The following is a 17,632-nucleotide window of genomic DNA, read 5'->3' on the forward strand; positions in this document are numbered from 1 at the left end:
TTCACACCACCACACCTTTGTCACTAACAGAACCCATGCTTGGATTCAGGCCTCTTGGCCAAGTCCAGTGCTGACACTGGAATAAGCGAGTCATATATTCGGTCCCTCACCAGAGAACCGGATAGCTGTTCATACTGTCATGGCTTATTCCCTAATTCATAGGGTTGTACACTTAGGCCTGGAAGGAACCCATCTAACCCAATCCCCTCACTTGAGAGATGAGCAAACCAGAGGCCCACAAGGGTCCGCCCACAGCCGGCTTGTCCAAGATCACCCAGTAAGTCAAAGAAGCCTAGATTCTCAGACAGAAATCTCAAATTGTTCGTAATCATTAGTATCACATTCTCTCCTCAATGAAGTAATAATGTGGATAATTTAATTATGTCATGTAGCTAATGTAATATGAAAATGATAGAAATGTAGCCTCTCATCGTCACTTGGAGCAGTTGGTCTTCTCCACTGGACAGCTGATGGCCTACAAGTGAGGTCTCTATGAATGGATTCTAGCATCTAAAATCTGGGAGGGACCTCAGAGGTTATCTAGACTAACTTGGACCCGAACCATCGATCTCCTTTACAAAACTTCTCTTCCCCCTCCAAGAAGTGCTTAACTAGAAAGTTACCTGAACTGACGAGACCTGAACAGGAGATTCGCTCCCCATTCTGGAGTTAGAAGACCTAAGAACAAATACTGCCTGTGATGTTTTGTACCTGTTTGACCCTGGGCAAGACTCTTAAGTTCTCTAGGCTTTGGTTTCCTCCTCTATAAAGGGAAGGATTTGGACTAAATTAGCTCTGAGGTCCATTTCTGCTCTAAATCTCTGATCAGATTGCCTTTGAAACTAGTCCATGCCATTGTTCCATGGCTTTGTTATGAAGTATTTCCCTAAATACAGACCATGTGTCCAGAGGAGTGACCCCTTTCATAAAATACGAATTCTCTGGATGAGGTGTGAATTCTCCTTAGCCTGTATGCTCTTGCTTATGACCTTGTTCTCTCTCTCTCTCTCTCCTCTTTTGTTTCTATCTCACTCTCATTTAACAATAATTATTATTTATTATAATAGAAATCAAAGCATGAATTTTGTCAACCAACAAAATTAATAGATTATAGCCTTGCTTAATGAAAGCTGTTAGTCACAATAAAATCTTTGAGTCTAAATTTTTGTTTTACCATTTCTGTACTTGGTAATGCCTTCAATATATATTCATTCAGTTATTTATTTATTTTTACATGCATTTATCATCTGTTTCTTCCACTACCCCCTGCCATTGAATACTGCCTTCTTTCCAACACACACACACACACACACACACACACACACACACACACACACACACACACATTCTCTCTCTCTCTCTCTCTTTTTCTCTCTCACTCACACAAAGTGAAAAATAAAACCCTAATTGTAAATATGCATAGTCCAAGGGAAAAAATTTCTATTTTTTACCTGTATTCTTTACGCCCCATTGATATAACCTTTCAGATTGTGAGCAGAAGGGAGTTGACACTGAACTGAATCCACACGGCAGAGCTGGCCCGTGGGCTTGGCCTTTTAAAGGAGAGGAGAACTACCCTTCTACATCCTCAGGAGACAGACCAAACCATTGGAGGGGAGAGGTCTTCCTAGGGAAGAGTACACTAAAAGCTCCAAAAAGGTCTCCTAGATAAGGAAAGGCCAGAGAGAAGAGACCTTAAAGACATGGAAGCACAGAGAGGAACACAGACACTGTACTCACAGAAAGATTGGGTCATCTGTAGACAAAGAGAGAAGTCAGGGGCCATAATATAGCCTGGAGAAAGAACCATGTACACTAAGGGGGGCCACTTGTTGAGCCTCTTAGAAAAAAGGTGCAGTCCTCTGGTACTGACCCTTGTTGACTTTAAACACCCCCCCAAACACACACACAGCACACGCTGTGTTTTCACAAGGCTTCCTAGAGACCCCAGTGCCTACATTACCCTTTTCTAGTCTCAATTGTATTTTTTAGGTATCCCTAAGCTATGTAGCAGATCCCCTCCCCACAACACTTAAGGTAGGCACCTTTGCCCTTTCAACCATTTCTAAGCCTTGTAGTAGTGAGTTAGGTGGCAGGCCTTGCTCTGGCATTCATCACAGCTGCATTTTATTGCCTGCACCCCTAATAAGCCGTGAAACCCCCAAGCTGTATCTAGGAGCTGCTGGAAGTCTGTTAATAAAAGATTGGTTAATAGCATCATTAAACTGGTAAGCAGATCCTTCCGTTAAAATATCTCCCAGTCTGGGCTCCTTCTGCCACTGGCTTGCAAAGTTGAGAGACAGATGACTGAGCCTGGAGTAATAGAAAGGAACTAGGAGGTGGGAGACCCTCAACTCCAACTCACTGTGTGACCTTCTGGAGGCTCCTTGTTCTCTCTGGGCTTCAGTTTGCTCCTCCTTGAATGGAGGGAGGTAATCTCTAAGGTCTCCTCCAGCTGTGAGTCTGACTAGGAAGGGTTTGAAAGTACCATTCTCCTAGTTTGGGGAGTTTTCACAGGGGATTTCTAACCTCATTTTGTTGAAGAGATCAGTTACTTCCAGGAAATAGACCACGTTGACTCTAGCCTACAACAAGCCTTTTCACTAGTTGGACCAACCTGAGAGTTAGCCTGGTTTCTTTTTCAAGTGAACAACACGCTTCTTTTCTCTTCTCTCTCCTCTCTCTCTCTCTCTGTTTGTGTCTCTGACTCTCTGTCTCTGTCTCTCTCTTGTCTCACTGTCTCTCTGTCTCTCCCTCTCTCTCTTCCTTTCTTTCACTAAACACCATCTATGGTACAAATGTCCCAACAAGATATTCTGAAGCCTGGACTGAGTACAGGACTCTCTAGTAGGAGCCTCCATGAAGCTTGTTCTCAGGGCTGTAACCTCATGTTGGAGTCTGGACATTGAAAAGGCCCAGAGCAGCTCTAAGCAGAGCAGGCAGAGGTCAGAATTTGAAGCTCTGGAGGCAGATACATGGTTTGAGACCTCTCTGCGCTTGGTTGGAGGGGCCATTGAGAAAATGGAGGGGAGCTTCCAGGAAACCATTCTGACTTGTTCTGGGCTTTGGGGCTTCTGCCACACTTCCTCCCTGTGATTCAGAAGGCAGGGTCACTTATCTCCCAGAAGGGAGAGTAGCGGCTCTTCTTTGCTCACAGGGTTGTCAAGAATAGGAGGGGAGCAGGGACACAGGGTGGGAAGCAGTCCTTCAGACTCAGTGAAGCCAGTTGGGTCTTCAACTCTGTCAGAAGTTGTTTGTTGAATGAATTGATTAAGGTACTATGTTGGAAGGGAAGGGGAAGGCTGGCATTAAATGGGAAGCTAAAAGACACTCTGGCTGATACCGTCCACCCACTGCTGAGTGGCATACCATAATCCTTTCATCCAATTGTATTTAGGGACTGAATTTGAGTACACCGACTCAGAGAGCGAAGTCAAGATAAGGAAGAAATCCCCACCAGGGCTGCTTCGTGGAAAGAAGGCACTGATGGAGCAGGGGGGAGCCCCACCTGCACCCTCTGCCAGTACCCTGGGGGTCAGCCCTCCTGGCCCAGAGAAACCCAAGATTGCCGTGGAGAAAGGGCGAAAGTCAAAGAAGCTTAAGTCCCCCAAGGAGTCAAGCTTTGAGTTTGGGCTGGAGGTGAGCGACGATGATCTGTGGAACAGGCGCCGGAGTGAGCGGATTTTCCTCCATGACGCTAGCGCTTCAGCCACAACTCTGTCCCCTGCTTCTTCCACCCCTGTCTCCAAGGGAAACCGCTGTGGCAAAGGGACCCCACTGAGCCCCAGAAAGGAAGGAGGCAAAGGGAAGGAGAGGAAAGATCTCAGCAAGGTAGGGGAGTCATGGAAGGGGGTGTGTGTGTGTGTGTGTGTGTGTGTGTGTGTGTGGAGTATTTTTTTTTTCTTGAAGGATTTTCTTTTTAGTATCTGGGGTTGGGGTCTAGTGCTTAGCACAAGATCTAGCACAGGAGTGGGAGTCTGTGGCCTCAAGGCCACATGTGGCCCTTTGGTCCTCAAGTCTAGCCCTTTGAATGCAGACTTCACAGGATTTTTTTTCTGTGCATCTGTGAAATCTGTGAAGTTTGGATTCAGTCAAAGGACCATACTTGAGGACCTAGAGGGCCACATGTAGCCTCGAGGCCACAGGTTCCCCATCCCTGGGCTAACATACAGCAGGCACTTAATAAATGCTTATTAATTTTACCTGACCTGGCAAAGGACGTGGAAACCAAACAGTTTCCCACTTTGGTACCTCTATAGAATGTCACTAAGTCCTGGGAAGGACCCCAACTATTATTCTCCCTCCCTACTTCCTTCCACTGCCTCATCCCCAATACTAATTTATTTCTCCAGTACTACTGTCCCAAGTATGGGAGACAGTAAGGTACAGTAGAAAGAGGCCCGGCTGTAGGGTCAGAGGACCTGGATTCAAATCCCTCCCTCTGACACTTATTACCTGTGTGACTTTGGGAAAGTCACTTAAATGTCCCAGGATCTCAGTTTCCTTATCTATAAGATGAGGGGGGGGTTGGACTTGACGGCCTCCGAGGTCCCTTCTGGCCACAGATCATGATCCTGTAACCACCTCTGTCTTGAGCAAGAGCACCCACCCTGTTGGGATGAACATTATTTCTTGAGCTCCTTGGTCAAATCATGCCAAAGCCAGCACATATTCCCTTTCTAATTAGTCCTGGAAACCTGTTTTTGTTTTGGCAAAGCCATTTGGTGATCGTCTTTGTCTAAAGAGACAGGAGAGTTTCAGATAGATAGATATGCTTTTTAGATAGTTAAGAATAAGGGACTGGACATGAGATTTCATTGATCTAAGGAACTCGCAGATCAGTGAACTCCCTCTATCAATGCAGTTTGGTGTCATCTTGATAACTTAAAGTCTTAGATAAGAACTGGCTAGAGCCCTGGGTTAAATGACTTGCCTAAGGTCACAGAGCCAGTGTGTGTCAGAGGCGGGACTTGAACGCAGGGCTTCCCGTCTTAACAGTAATAGCTAACACTTCTATAGGGTTGACTATGTACCAGGCATTGTGCTAAGAGCTTTCTAATTATTATCTCATTTGATCCTTCCAGCAATCCTGGGAGGTAGGTGCTATTATGTCCACTTTACAGATGAGGAAACTGAGGCAAGTGGCATTTAAGTGGCTTGCCCAGGATCATGCTGCTAGTAACTGTCTAAGGCCAGATTTGAACTCAGGCCCTCCTGACTTCAAGTCCATTGCTTCACCCACTATGCCATATTGCTTCTGTTTTTTCAGATGCTACATCCCTTAACCATTATCCTGATCTGTGGCCACAGCACCTCTGTCCTAAACCACCTCTTCCCTGCCTGACTAATCAGGTTTTGAGCTTCCTTTGGTTTCAGGATTAATAATGTATAAATTATTATAATCTAAGGGTCCAGTGAAGGGATAGGGAGCCTACTATGGCCTCAAGGCCACATGTGACCCTCTAGGTCCTCAAGTGTGGCGCTTTGACTGAATCCAAACCCCACAGAACAAATCCCCTTCATAAAAGGATTTGTCCTATAAAACCTGGACTCAGTCAAAAGGCCGCACCCAAGGACATAGAAGGCCACATGTGGCCTCAAGGCCACAGGTTCCCCACCTTGGTCCAGTGGGTTAGGGGAGGTGGTAAAAGGTGACCAAAAGGTGACATGATCGCCTTTTAGATGTGCAACTTTGAACTAAGAATGGGCTCTGGGAAAGGGAGGCATTTTTAATTCTGGACCATTCAGTTAGAGAGAGGTTAGGCGTGAATCCTCTCCCCTTGATGCAAAGGCAAAGGGGACGCCCACCGCTGTCAGAGAGTTGGGATCTCAGGGTGGGAGGTGATGCTTAATGAGCTTCCTCCTCTACCAAGATCCCTTTTCTCCCAGCTGATCCTTTGACCTTGTCCCGTCTGCTGTGCTTGTCCCTCCAGCAGAAGAAGAAGGGGAAGGAGAGCTGCTGTTCTTCCATGTCACCTCCCGGCATCCCCTCCCTGGCCCCCGAGTCTCGGACTTCCTTAACCAGCTCCGTGGCCAACAAGAAGAACAAGGCCAAGGCTAAAGGGAAAGAAGTGAAGAAAGAGGTGAGTCCGTTCACTTCGCTACAGCCCCGAGAGAAAAGAGAAGTGCCAAGCAATGGCCTTGGTTCTTTATCTCTACATCTGTCTTGGCTCGTTATCTAACTATCTTTGTGAGCATTTTGGTGAGGACAGTGGTTCCCTAGATATAAAATGTTAGAGCTGGAAGGAGATGTTAAAAACCATCTAGTCCGTGAATTCTTAACCTGGGGTTCTGGAATTTTAAAAGATATATTGTGATAACTGCATTTCAGTAGAATTGGTTTCCTTTGTAATTCTATGTATTTTATTTTATGCATTTAAAAACATTATTCTGAACCGGGCATGATGGCACAAACCTGTTGTGAGTGGAAGTAGATTTAATGCTGATCTAAAACTAGGCCAGCCCCAGTATGGCAAGCCTCCAAGAGTGGTGGGCTACTGGGCTGCTAAGGAGGGGCACACACGTAGTCTGAGAAAATGGAGGTTTCAGTCTCTGTATCTATCCCTATGGGGATAGGGCCATCAAGGAGTTTACAGTATAATGGGGGAGACAACACACATAAGGAAGCTGAAAGGTGGGGAGCAGGAGTAGGGAAAGTGCCCAGTATTGGAGGCATAGTGGAAAAGTCAGAGAAACCCCAAAGTAGTACAGATGGATGAGAAATGGGGAGATATTTCGACCTGGACTTGCTTCCTAATGGAAGTTTGGGAGTTCCTGGCACCAGAGGGGACTGAGGGTGGTCATGAGTTGGAGTACTAAGGCCGATGGTTGCTTGCAGAATGATGACTCTTATTCTATGATTATGGGCAAATAAATCCTTTAACCTCTCTGGCTCGTTTTCCTCATTTGTAAAGAGGGAATGGAAAACGATAATTGCAATACCGACCTCACAGGATCGTTGCATGGAAAGGCGTTCTTTTGCTTTCTTTTTTTTCTTTTAGTTTCCTCATCTTCATTTGTTTGTTTGTTTTCTCTTTTTTAATCTTTTTTTAAATTAAAATTTTGTTTCAGTTGACAAATATCAATATTCTCTCCCTCCCACCTTTGTCCCTGATTAAAAAGACAAAAAGAAAACCAAAAGCCTTGTAACTAATGTGCACAGTCAAGCAAAACAAATACCCTCATTGGCCACGTCCAAAAAATCTTCACCTCCCTCTGCACCGAGTCCATCACTTCCCTGTTAGGAGGTAGGTAGCACACTTCATCATCAATCTTTGGGAACCCTGGCCGGTCATTGCATTGATTAGAGTTCCTAAATCTTTCCAAGTTGTTCGTTCTCATAATGTTGTTATTGTATAAATCCTTCTGGTTCTGTTTACTTCACTCTGAATCAGTTTATACAAGTCTTCCCAGGTTTCTCTAAAACTATTCCCTTCACCAGTTATTGTGGCATTCCATTCATAGTTTGTTCAACCATTCCACAGTGATGGCCACCCTCTTAGTTTCCAGTTCTTTGCCAATGAAAAAAGAGCTGCTATAAATATTTTTGTGTATATGGGTCATCTTCCTGTTTCTTTGATCTTTTGGGGGTATAGGTCTAGTAGTAGCACCACTGGGTGGTCATCAGGTATGTGCACGGTTTAGTAACGTTAGGGGCACTGTTGCAGGTACTTTCCAGAATGACTGTACTAATTGTCACTTCCACCAACAGTGCATTAATGTGCTTCTTCGTCGTCCCCCCCCCCCCCCCCACACACACACAGACACAGCCCCTGCAGCATTTGTCATTCTTCTTTTTTGGGTCAACTTTGCAAATCTGATGGGTGTGATGTGGAACCTCAGAATTGCTTTAATTTGAATTTCTATAATTAGGGATTTGGAGCTTTTTTCCCCCGTGACTATTCATAGCTCAGATTTCTTCCTTAGAAAGCTTCCTGTTCATATCCTAGGAAAGGTTTTTTTTAAAAGACATTTAAAAAAATAAATTTTGTATTGATAATTTTTTTCCATCACTATGCATCCTCCTCTTAATAAAGAATAAAAAGAGGGAAAAAAAAGTTAAGCAAAAGTAACCATTATATTTTAAAAGCTTAACATTATACACAGTATTCCACACCTATAGTCCCTGTCTTTGGAAAAGAAACTGTGGGGAAAGGCCTTCTCCTACCTCTTCTTTGGGACTAATCTTGGTCATTGTGATTTTACAGCAATCAGTTTGTTCTGTTGCTACCCCTTCTCTCCATTTACGTCACTGTAGTTATTGTGTATATCGTTTGCCTGGTTCTGCTTACCTCGTTTTACAGCTTTAAAACTCTCTTATTTTAGCATTCTCAGACCAGCCTCTCCCAGAACTCTCTCCCTAGATCACCCATCTTTACTGAGAGTGTTCTGTAGGTCGTCATTGGGAGCTAAGGTGTAGAACTAGAAAGGATGTATCCGCTTGTCTAGGGCGCTGATCTGACCAGGAACAGACTCCTGGAACCATGCTAGACCAGCAGTGATCTTCGGTGCTGGCTAGATCAGTCCCCATAATGTCCTCACTCAGTACAGTCTCCAAGAATGGCGGATCACTAATGATCCCTTCTCCATCGAGATGTTCAGACTGTTCTGCAGGACACTGGATAAACACCTCATTGTTCTTAGTGGTTTTCTAACTCTATCTGATGTTGACTGCCATGAGTTCTATTCTTTAGATTTCTTTGGAAAATCATGGTAGCCCATCCTTCATCCCTGGGATCCAACATCCTAATGATAGAAACAAATATTTACTGAGCATCTAATGGTGCTGGGTTTTGAGGTAAGGATGGGTGAGATGGAAAATGGAATCTTAAAATCATAGTCAGCATTTGTGGTTCAAGAAATACTGACTCTATGACTTTCTCTTCTTTAGTATTTATCTCTTTGTTCATTTGTATCTCACAATAGCTCGATGACCTAGATAGGGCAAATATTCTTATCTCTATTTTATAGAAGATGAAACTGAAACCTAGAAACATTAAGTTAAATTATTTTAAGAGATGGCTCCTAGGAGGGGAAAGATAGTAATAAATTTGATTTATAAAACAAACCAAAAAAAGTGAGATGACTTGTTTACGATCAAACACCTAGTCATGAGAGATCCATGACTCTCAGAGCTCAGGTCTTCTGATTCTTCTCAGTGCTTTCTCCGCTGTTTATGATTTTACCCTTTATGCCTAAATCGTGTTCCCATTTGTAGCTTATCTTGGTGTATGGTGTGAATATTGGTCTATACCTAGTTTCTGCCAGACTCTTTTCCAATTCTCTCAATATTTAGTTTTTCTACTGTTCCATAATGTTTGCATCTTCCTGAGTGTTTGAGACTGGCAAGGCCATCTTGGTACGATATAGGGTGTGTTCAGATTTTCCATTTGAATTCTCCCCTATCTGTAATGTCATAAGTGAAGAAAAAGAAAACTGACATAATAACTCAGTCCTTTAGCTGGAACAACAAACAATTTTTTGAGGACTTGTCCAACCAGTGAAAATTCCAAAGATTTTATCATAGTAGTATGGTGTGGTATTCTAGGTTTTTGCCATCAGTGAGTTATAATGGACATAAACTGTGTTTTCAAGGGTCTTTTACAATCTTGTATGTTTCTGACCAACTCTAGAACCGAGGGAAGGGAGGAGCTGTGAGTAAGCTGATGGAGAGTATGGCAGCTGAAGAGGATTTTGAACCCAACCAAGACAGCAGCTTCTCTGAGGATGAGAACTTGCCTCTGAGCATGCTGGTAGAGCGGCCGCTGACTCCAGGTGAGGGAAAGGAAGAGCTGGGGCCTGGAGACAGTGGGGCAAGGCCTTCCCAGGCCACACTGCCATCCAGGAGGGTAGGTTACTCCCTCCCAAAACCAGTGCATTGTCAAAAATGTCCTTGGAGTGTTACTCTAGGGCCTAGAGGAGGCTCTAGGCTTTCTAATTCCCCATTATTAATTTTTGATTGGAATGGGACAAAAGGGAAAAACAAGAGTGTCCTGATGACCAAGGCAGAGAGATTTAGATAAAGCCACAAATATATAAATAAATGCAATTATAGATGTAAATGAAAACACACACACACAGATTTTATACATAGTCGCATATTCCATACTATATACTGCTATATTTTATTGTGGTGCGTGGGTCACCCAGGGTTTTTGTAGGCCTGGTGTAATAAGTAAGCACTGGACTTGGAGTCAGGACACTTCTTAACTGTGTGACCATGAACAAATTATTTCTTCTCTTGACTTTATTTTCCTCATGTGTAAAATGAGTGACTTGGAATTGATACTCTCTAAGGCCCTTTCCAGATGTAAATCTATGATGCTAGGTCCTTCCATACCGAAAGGTCTTTGAGTATAGGCCCAGAGCTGGGCTTCATCTTGCCAAAGGGAGTTGTGTCTAGGTGTTCAGGAGAGACATCCCAAACCTCCTCCCCTCCCCACTGCACACATCTACCTTTTGTAAAACCTTCGCCACCAACTCTAGCCTGCAACTTGTATTCATTGTAAAATGAAGTCTCTTGTTGTACGACCAGCCTGGCTAAGTTTAGAGAGACTTATCACCAAGTTGGCGGAAAGGTGACAGATTTCTCAGCCACAGAAGCTTTCAAGGACCATGCCAAACTAGGAGGCTTGTAATCTGTGTAGCAATAAGCGAGTCCCCACTCATGAAATCACAGCTTCTCAAAATATTGAGGCATGTATATAGTAATAAGTCTGTGTACAAGTTAATTTAAGTATACATGTATTTATAGAGATAGATTTAAGAATTTGTATAGAAATGATAACGGACTGTGGGGAGACCCGACATATGGCATATCTGAGATCCCATCAAATTCAGGTTCACAGGAGTGTATAAAAGGATAGAGACACTGGGCTAAGCAACGTTGACTGACTGGCACTCCTGGTAGGCCTAGAGCGTTGTCAAAGGAGAAAGATTAAAGGGTGAGGGGAAAAGTAGATGATGAAAGCAAGTTAGAAGAAAAAGAAAGGAGACAGAGCAAGGGGAGTAGAGAAACAAGGAGAGAAAGAAAAGAAAGAAGTACGTCCGGAGGAACATGGGCCAGGCCTCAGGTCTTCCTTCCCCAAGGTTTATCCCATCTTTGGAATCACTGGATAAATCAGAGGAGAGCTGGCCAAATTGATCAACACAGTGTAATGTCCTGGGTGGAAGATGGCGTCTCTTCCCCAAATTATGTTTCCCACTCAATGCTAGCAGTCGTTTCACTTAAGCCAATGGTGTCCAAGGTTTTTTGTCCCGTGAACACCTTTCAGCAATAATTTAAAAAAAGTGGCATGAACCCTGGGGTGGGTAGTCGTTCTTAGACAAAGTTGTAACATAATCATGCAGTTATTTACTGCTTAAGGCACTGTTAAAGAATTTTCAGTGCCAAATCTTTGGACCATCACCTTAAACTTCCAAAGGGTGCCCACTAAATGAAACCACTGACTTAGACCGAACCTCCTGTACTGAAGCCCTCGCTCAGGAGAAGCCAAGGAAATGAATAAGGAGAAGGCCGTAGATCACTGAAATCCGTAAAGGAGACTCACAAGTTCTAACGGAGCCAGAACTTTAGTGTTCCTTTCCGGACTACTAACAAGGTATCAGTCTGGATCTCCTTTGATTTCTCTTCCCTGTCCTTGGGTGGGGGTACTTTAAAACAAAACAAAACACGATTCTGGCTTAACCACCTGCTGAGTAATTAGCCAGTGAACAGTGTTGATTCTGTGTCTTTTTTTAAAAAAAATTTTTTTGGAGGGGGGGAAGGTAAGGCAATTGGGGTTAAGTGACTCGCCCAAAGTCACACAGCTAGTAAGTGTGTCAAGTGTCAGAGGCCAGATTTGAACTCAGGCCCTCCTGACTCCAGGGCCGGTGCCCTACGCACTGCGCCACCTAGCTACCCGTTTTTTTTTTTAATTCTGTATCTTTTTGTTGAGCGAGAAGGAGCCTGGGTTGTCTTTGAGGCCGTCTTTTGTCATGGTTCTAGCTGGTCCATCTCCTCATCCTGGTTCTCAGAAAAAGGTCAGTCAGCAGCTAACTGGTATAAAGTAGATAGAGTTCAGGACCTAGAGTGAGGAAGACCTGAATTCAAATTCCACCTCAGCTCTCTCGGACCTAATTTGCTCATCTACAAAATGGAGACAAGATTGTTGTGAGGCTCAAATGAGATGATGTGGAAAGCACTGTGCAAACATTTAAAGCACTATATAAATGCCAGCTATTTTTGCTGTTATTAGCAGAGAGACAGATCCACCCTTCAGATGAGTTCACGTCTTTGGTCGTAGAGCGCTACGCATCCTGCTACTTCCTGCTTAATAATTTCCTATCATGAAGCTTCTCTCTTATAAAAGGAGGCATCAGGCTTCTAAAGTCCCCAAGGCCCCTGAAGGCCTGACCTTTGAGTGCTGTGTAGACCGGTGCTGCAATCCACTGAAAATGGAAGGGGGTGGGGAGTGCGTATTCCAGAATTTTGGTTTTTGAACTTTCGGTCAATAAACATTTATTTAGTGCCTACTGTGTACCAGGCACTGTGCTCATCCCTGGGGGCACTCACAGTCTAATGGGGGAGAGAACATACAAACAGCTATGTACGAAAAGCTATTTAGAAGATAAATTGGAAACCATCAACAGGGAAGGCGCCAGTATTAAAGGGGATTGGGAGATGCTTCTTATAGAAGGTGGGATTTCAGCTGGGACTTGGAAGAGGCCGAGGGAGGCCAGCCAGGAAGGGGAGATGAAAGGGAGAACATTCCAGGCACAGGAGACAACCAACGAGAAGGCCCAGTGTATGGAGATGCAGTATCTTGTATGAAGAACAGCCTAAGGCCAGTGTCACTGGAGCCAGTGGAGAGAGAGGGTCTAAGGCATAAAAAAGACAGGCAAGGTGGTGGGTGGGAAGAAAAAGGTTATGAAGGGCTTTGACCTCGAGGTGATAGGGAGCCAGTGGAGTTTGAGAGTTTTTAGTAGAGAAACCCATTGAATAAAAAAGCCCTCAAGTGGTAGTTAATGCAGCCTTGAAAAACTGGAGGAAAGATCTCTTCACTGCCTGTTGTTTGCCCTACCACGCTTCTGGGTGGGGTGGGGGAAGGGGGGGAAGCTCCATCAACATTTATCTTGATTCACCTGGAATATATGGGTCCATCGTGGCTATCAGAAAGTCCCTACTACTCCTGGGTGCTGAGGAGAAGTACAGGGACTACCCGGCCCATTTTGTCCACAGGGAGTCAAGAGCCCATAAAAAGAACACCCAACAAGCATTTATTAATCACCCTAATCTAATGGGCGTGGTTGGCTTAGCCGATAGAGAGCTGGCCTTGGAGCCAGAAGTCCTGCCTCTCACATGTACTGGCTTTGGGACCCTGGGTAAGTCACTTAACCTCTCATTTCCCTAGCCAACTGTTTAAGGCTACAAGTTGCAGAGGTGGTGACCTACACTGCTAGAGGGAATTTCATCATCACCTGGACTTGGAGTCAGGAAGACCTGAGTTCAAATCTGTCTCCAGATAGATTAGCTCTGTGGTTCTGGGCAAGTCATTTCTGTTTGTCTCCAATTCCTCATCAGCAGAATAGAGATAGCAGGGTTATCGTGAGGGTCAAGTGAGAAAATATTTTATATTTATATTCCTTCCTTCTCTCTCCTTCCTTCCTTTCTTCCTTCCTTTTCTCTCCCTCCCTCCCTTCTTCCTTCCTTCCCATTCAAAAACAAGAGGGAGAAGAAAGAGGAAGTGATATTCCAGTTAGATACTCAATAGAGACTTTGATATAGGGAGGTGGGAACCTCCTTTGGGTTATCAGTTATCTTATTGCCTAAGCAACAGAGAGCCATGATGACGTAGTGGTGGCCTAGGAGCCAGGGAGGCTGGGGCTCGAGTCCTTCCTCCAACATCTATTGGCTGTGTGACCCTGGACAAATCACTTCACCTCTCAGTGCTCTAGTTCTCACTTGTTTCATGCAAAGGACATTAGTTTGCTGGTCATTCTCCCTGCCATAAATCTCATCACCCCAGGGCAGCTAGATGGCACAGTGGATAGACCACTGGCCTTGGAGTCAGGAGGACCTGAGTTCAAATCCAGCCTTAGACACTTACTAGCTGTGTGACCCTGGGCAAGTCGCTTAACCCTGATTGCCTTCCCCTACCAAAAAAAAATCTCTTCTCCCTACTGCAGTCCATCCTACACTCAGCTGCCAAAGTGATCTTCTAAAGCATAGGTCTGACTACATCACCTCCCATTCAGTAAACTTCAGTGACTCCCTATCCTTTCCAGGACCAAATGTAAAATCCTCTGGCATCCAGAGCTCTTCATAACCTGCCCCAATACACCTTCCATCCCATGTGTTCTGGGACCCTGGCCTTCCACCTGTTCCTTCAAGAAGACTCCTGACTCCAGGCACTTTCTCTGGCTGGCCCCCTTGCCTGGAATGCTCTGCCTCCTCATCCCCACCTGGCTTCTTCCAAGTCCCAGCTAAAATGCCACCTTCCTTCCTGATCCTACTTAACGCCAGGACCTTCCCTCTGATTCTTTCCAACTGCTGTGCCTGTATCTTGTTGCTACCTGGCTGGTTGCATGTTGTCTCCCCTACCAGACTGGGAGTTTCCCTCTCTTATCATTGGAAAGCACTTGTCAGTGCTCTGAAGGCTATGTGTTGCAAAGGTGCTGACCTGTACTGGTAGGAGGAGTTTCCCCGTCTGAGAGGTCACTACATTGAGGACCTGTGATCCAGGTCCAGGTCCAGTCCTTATCACCTAGATCTGTGTGTCACCCTCCTTTCCCTACAGTATGGATAATTGAGAAGGGGCTTCGGGAAACCGTTCCATGTGTGTTAATGTCCCTGGGGTGATTTTGTGCAGTGTATGAATCTTAAAAGATCAACTAGAACCAAGAACAGGAGAGGGGAAGTAAGCACTGCAGCCAGGAATAGAGAAACTAGTTCAGGGAGCTCACTCTTTGTGGGGAGAAAAGGCAAGTGAGAGGCCTCCTGATTGAGGTTCCCTCCATTCTGCTGGGTAGGAGGACTGCCATTCATCTTGTGACAAATAATAAATCCTTCCTGGCCAGGCCCCATTTCTCTGTGCTGACTCAGACCCTTCTGATTGGGGAACAGGGTGGCTCATTCCTGCTCTCCCTTCCCTGTCCCACAGCTCCCCGATCCTGTATCATTGACAAGGATGAGCTGAAGGACGGACTGAGGGTCCTCATCCCCATGGATGACAAGCTGTTGTATGCTGGGCACGTGAAGACTGTGCACTCGCCTGACATGTGAGTCACGTGAGGGTCTGGGCCCCTCTCCCAAGCCTGGGTAAAGGCACAAAAGCAGAGGGGACTGAGAAGGGGGCTCGGGAAGGAACATTGTGTCATCACCTTTTGACATCATCCTAGGGCCAGAAGGAATCCCAGGAACATAGGAAAACTGAGACCACAGAAGAAAAAGATGATGTCTCAAGCTAAGCTGCTGGCTAGGCCCCTCAGTGAGGGCCCAAGGAGGCTCGTTGGCACTGATGAAAACCCTTTTAATCCAGTTCGTGACTCTGGACCAGAGGCTGGTGAAGCCTCTGGATCTCTTCTCTGAATCATATTTTTAAATGCATAAAATAAAATGCATAGTATTAAAAAGGAAACTCATTATTATGAAATCTAGTTATTAAAAAAAAGTTCCTGGACCCCAGAACTCCTAATTTACGTTATGGCTTCATCTTACTGAGGAATCCCTGTATAACTTAATAACCATTGGCCCAATTCCTCCCAACTGCCACATCCAGTTTAATTCAGAAACCATGTGTTAACAGTAGTATGTACAGGGAGAGGACAGGGAGAGGTGGAATGGTGTAGAGGGCAGAGAGGTGACCTAAGAGCCAGGAACACTTGGCTTCAAATCCCCATGAGCCTGGACAAGTCGTCAGCTTCTGTCTCAGTTTCCTCGTCTGTAAAATGGGGATGCTAACAACACATACCTTGCAGGGTTGTCGTGAAGATCGTATGAGAGAAATAACTGTTAAATGCTTAGCACAGTGCCTGGCATGTAGTAGGTGCTATGTAAATGTTAGCTTTTATTTTATTATTATTAACATTTACCCTGTCACTTTCTGAAGTCCAGACAATCAACAAAACAACCAAGCCTTGATTCATAGCATTTCATGGTTAAGTAAGGAGTAAATGCCCACACTGAAAATCGAACCATCCAGTACCCCCTGTCCCTCCTATCTTTATCCCTAGACCTCACCATCATAACGCATAAAGTCTATATTGTCAAATAGTACCCCCCGGGGTCATTACCATTAGTAGGGCTCAGGGGTGGAGGGGAGGTGAGGGGGCAGGTTGGGGGACTGAGAAATCTGAGATCTGCTGGGCTGGGCTGTCAGCTTGAACCACTTTAATTATTTAAAATCTTATTTCTTTTTGTAATATTGATTTTTTTTTCTAATAACAAAAGCTTATTCTGTGCTCTCCCCCCAGCCCTCTATAGAAAGGGGTGGGGAACTCTTGAGACAAAAGTATATAGTCAAACAAAACAAATTCCCAAATCAGCCACGTCCAAAAATACATCATCTTCTGTCCCCCTGAGTCCAAGATCTCAAGGGATAGCATACTACACCTTGGTCCTCTGGAATCACATTTGGTCACTGTGTGAGTTCTCCATAAAATGGTGTCGAGCACTCACATGGTGGTCAGAAAAGGTGATACAAGGACACGCTTAAGGTCTCTCTTAAGAACTTTGAAATTGATTGCATGACATTGGAAACGCTGGCATAGGACCACCCAGCATGGCATGCCCTCATCAGAGAAGGTGCTGTGCTCCATGAGCAAAGCAGAATTGCAGTAGCTCAAAAGAAACATTAGGTGTACAAATTTAGAGAATCCAGCCCAAATGTTCACATCGACTATTTGTGCCAGACCTGTGGTCGAGCATTCTGAGCTTGTATTGATCTGATCAGCCACGTCGGACGTGCTGTAACTTGACTCTAACATAGTGGGGTCATTTTGCTCCTCTTTGAGAATGAAGGACAACAACCAACCAACTAACCAACGTCGATCAAACATCTGAAGTTAAAGTTGTTTGTCTTTACAATATTGTTGTAGAATGTTATTGTGTAACAAGAACAAAGAGATTTTTCCTAGTTCTGCTCACTTTTCACTGCTTCAGTTCATACAAGTCTTCCCAAGTTTCTCTAAAATCTTCCCTTTAGTTTTTATGTTACCTTCATTCCAAATATATCCGTAACCAGTGCCAAAGAATCGAAAAAAGGGAGAAAAAGGGCAAATCAGCAAACCAAGCCTCCTATCAACTGAGCCTGACACATGTTTGATATTCCATACCCACACTCCTTCACTTAATCCAAAGAAGGGAGGTGCATTTTTTTTTGACATTAAATTGCCTGTCTCTTTCTAAAATTCTCTTGGAGGTTCTATTCTGATGCTTTGATGCTCTCCCAAGTTCCATTAAAACATGCCTGCTTGGTGTAAGACTCAAGATGGAGCAGCACTAGGAGACTAGGGGAATGGGGCATGGGAGAGGGAAAGGACTTCATTTAAGGCCTCTCCCTTGGTCATCATTTGACCCATTAGTGGTAGTTGGAGAGGAAGTGGCCTTCATTTAACAGCCTCAGTGGAAGGAAGCTGGAAGAGAAGGGAAGGG

General features: G+C 44.7%; 1 protein-coding gene across 4 annotated transcripts in view; it reads left to right on the forward strand.

Moving 5' to 3' along the window:
• The window catches only part of TNRC18 (trinucleotide repeat containing 18), a 153,099-nt gene that overhangs the window by 122,076 nt on the left and 13,391 nt on the right, over nt 1-17,632 (forward strand). For 2 of the 4 annotated variants that reach the window (XM_036741224.1, XM_036741226.1), the window contains 4 exons: nt 3,398-3,831; nt 5,934-6,083; nt 9,633-9,774; nt 15,141-15,258. In XM_036741224.1, coding sequence (XP_036597119.1) covers nt 3,398-3,831; nt 5,934-6,083; nt 9,633-9,774; nt 15,141-15,258 — 844 coding nt within the window. The remainder of the gene's footprint in view (nt 1-3,397; nt 3,832-5,933; nt 6,084-9,632; nt 9,775-15,140; nt 15,259-17,632) is intronic. The other 2 variants (XM_036741225.1, XM_036741227.1) reach the window with 1 other exon arrangement.

Source organism: Trichosurus vulpecula, chromosome 1 (genome assembly GCF_011100635.1).
Source record: "Trichosurus vulpecula isolate mTriVul1 chromosome 1, mTriVul1.pri, whole genome shotgun sequence".
NCBI classification, from domain to species: domain Eukaryota; kingdom Metazoa; phylum Chordata; class Mammalia; order Diprotodontia; family Phalangeridae; genus Trichosurus; species Trichosurus vulpecula.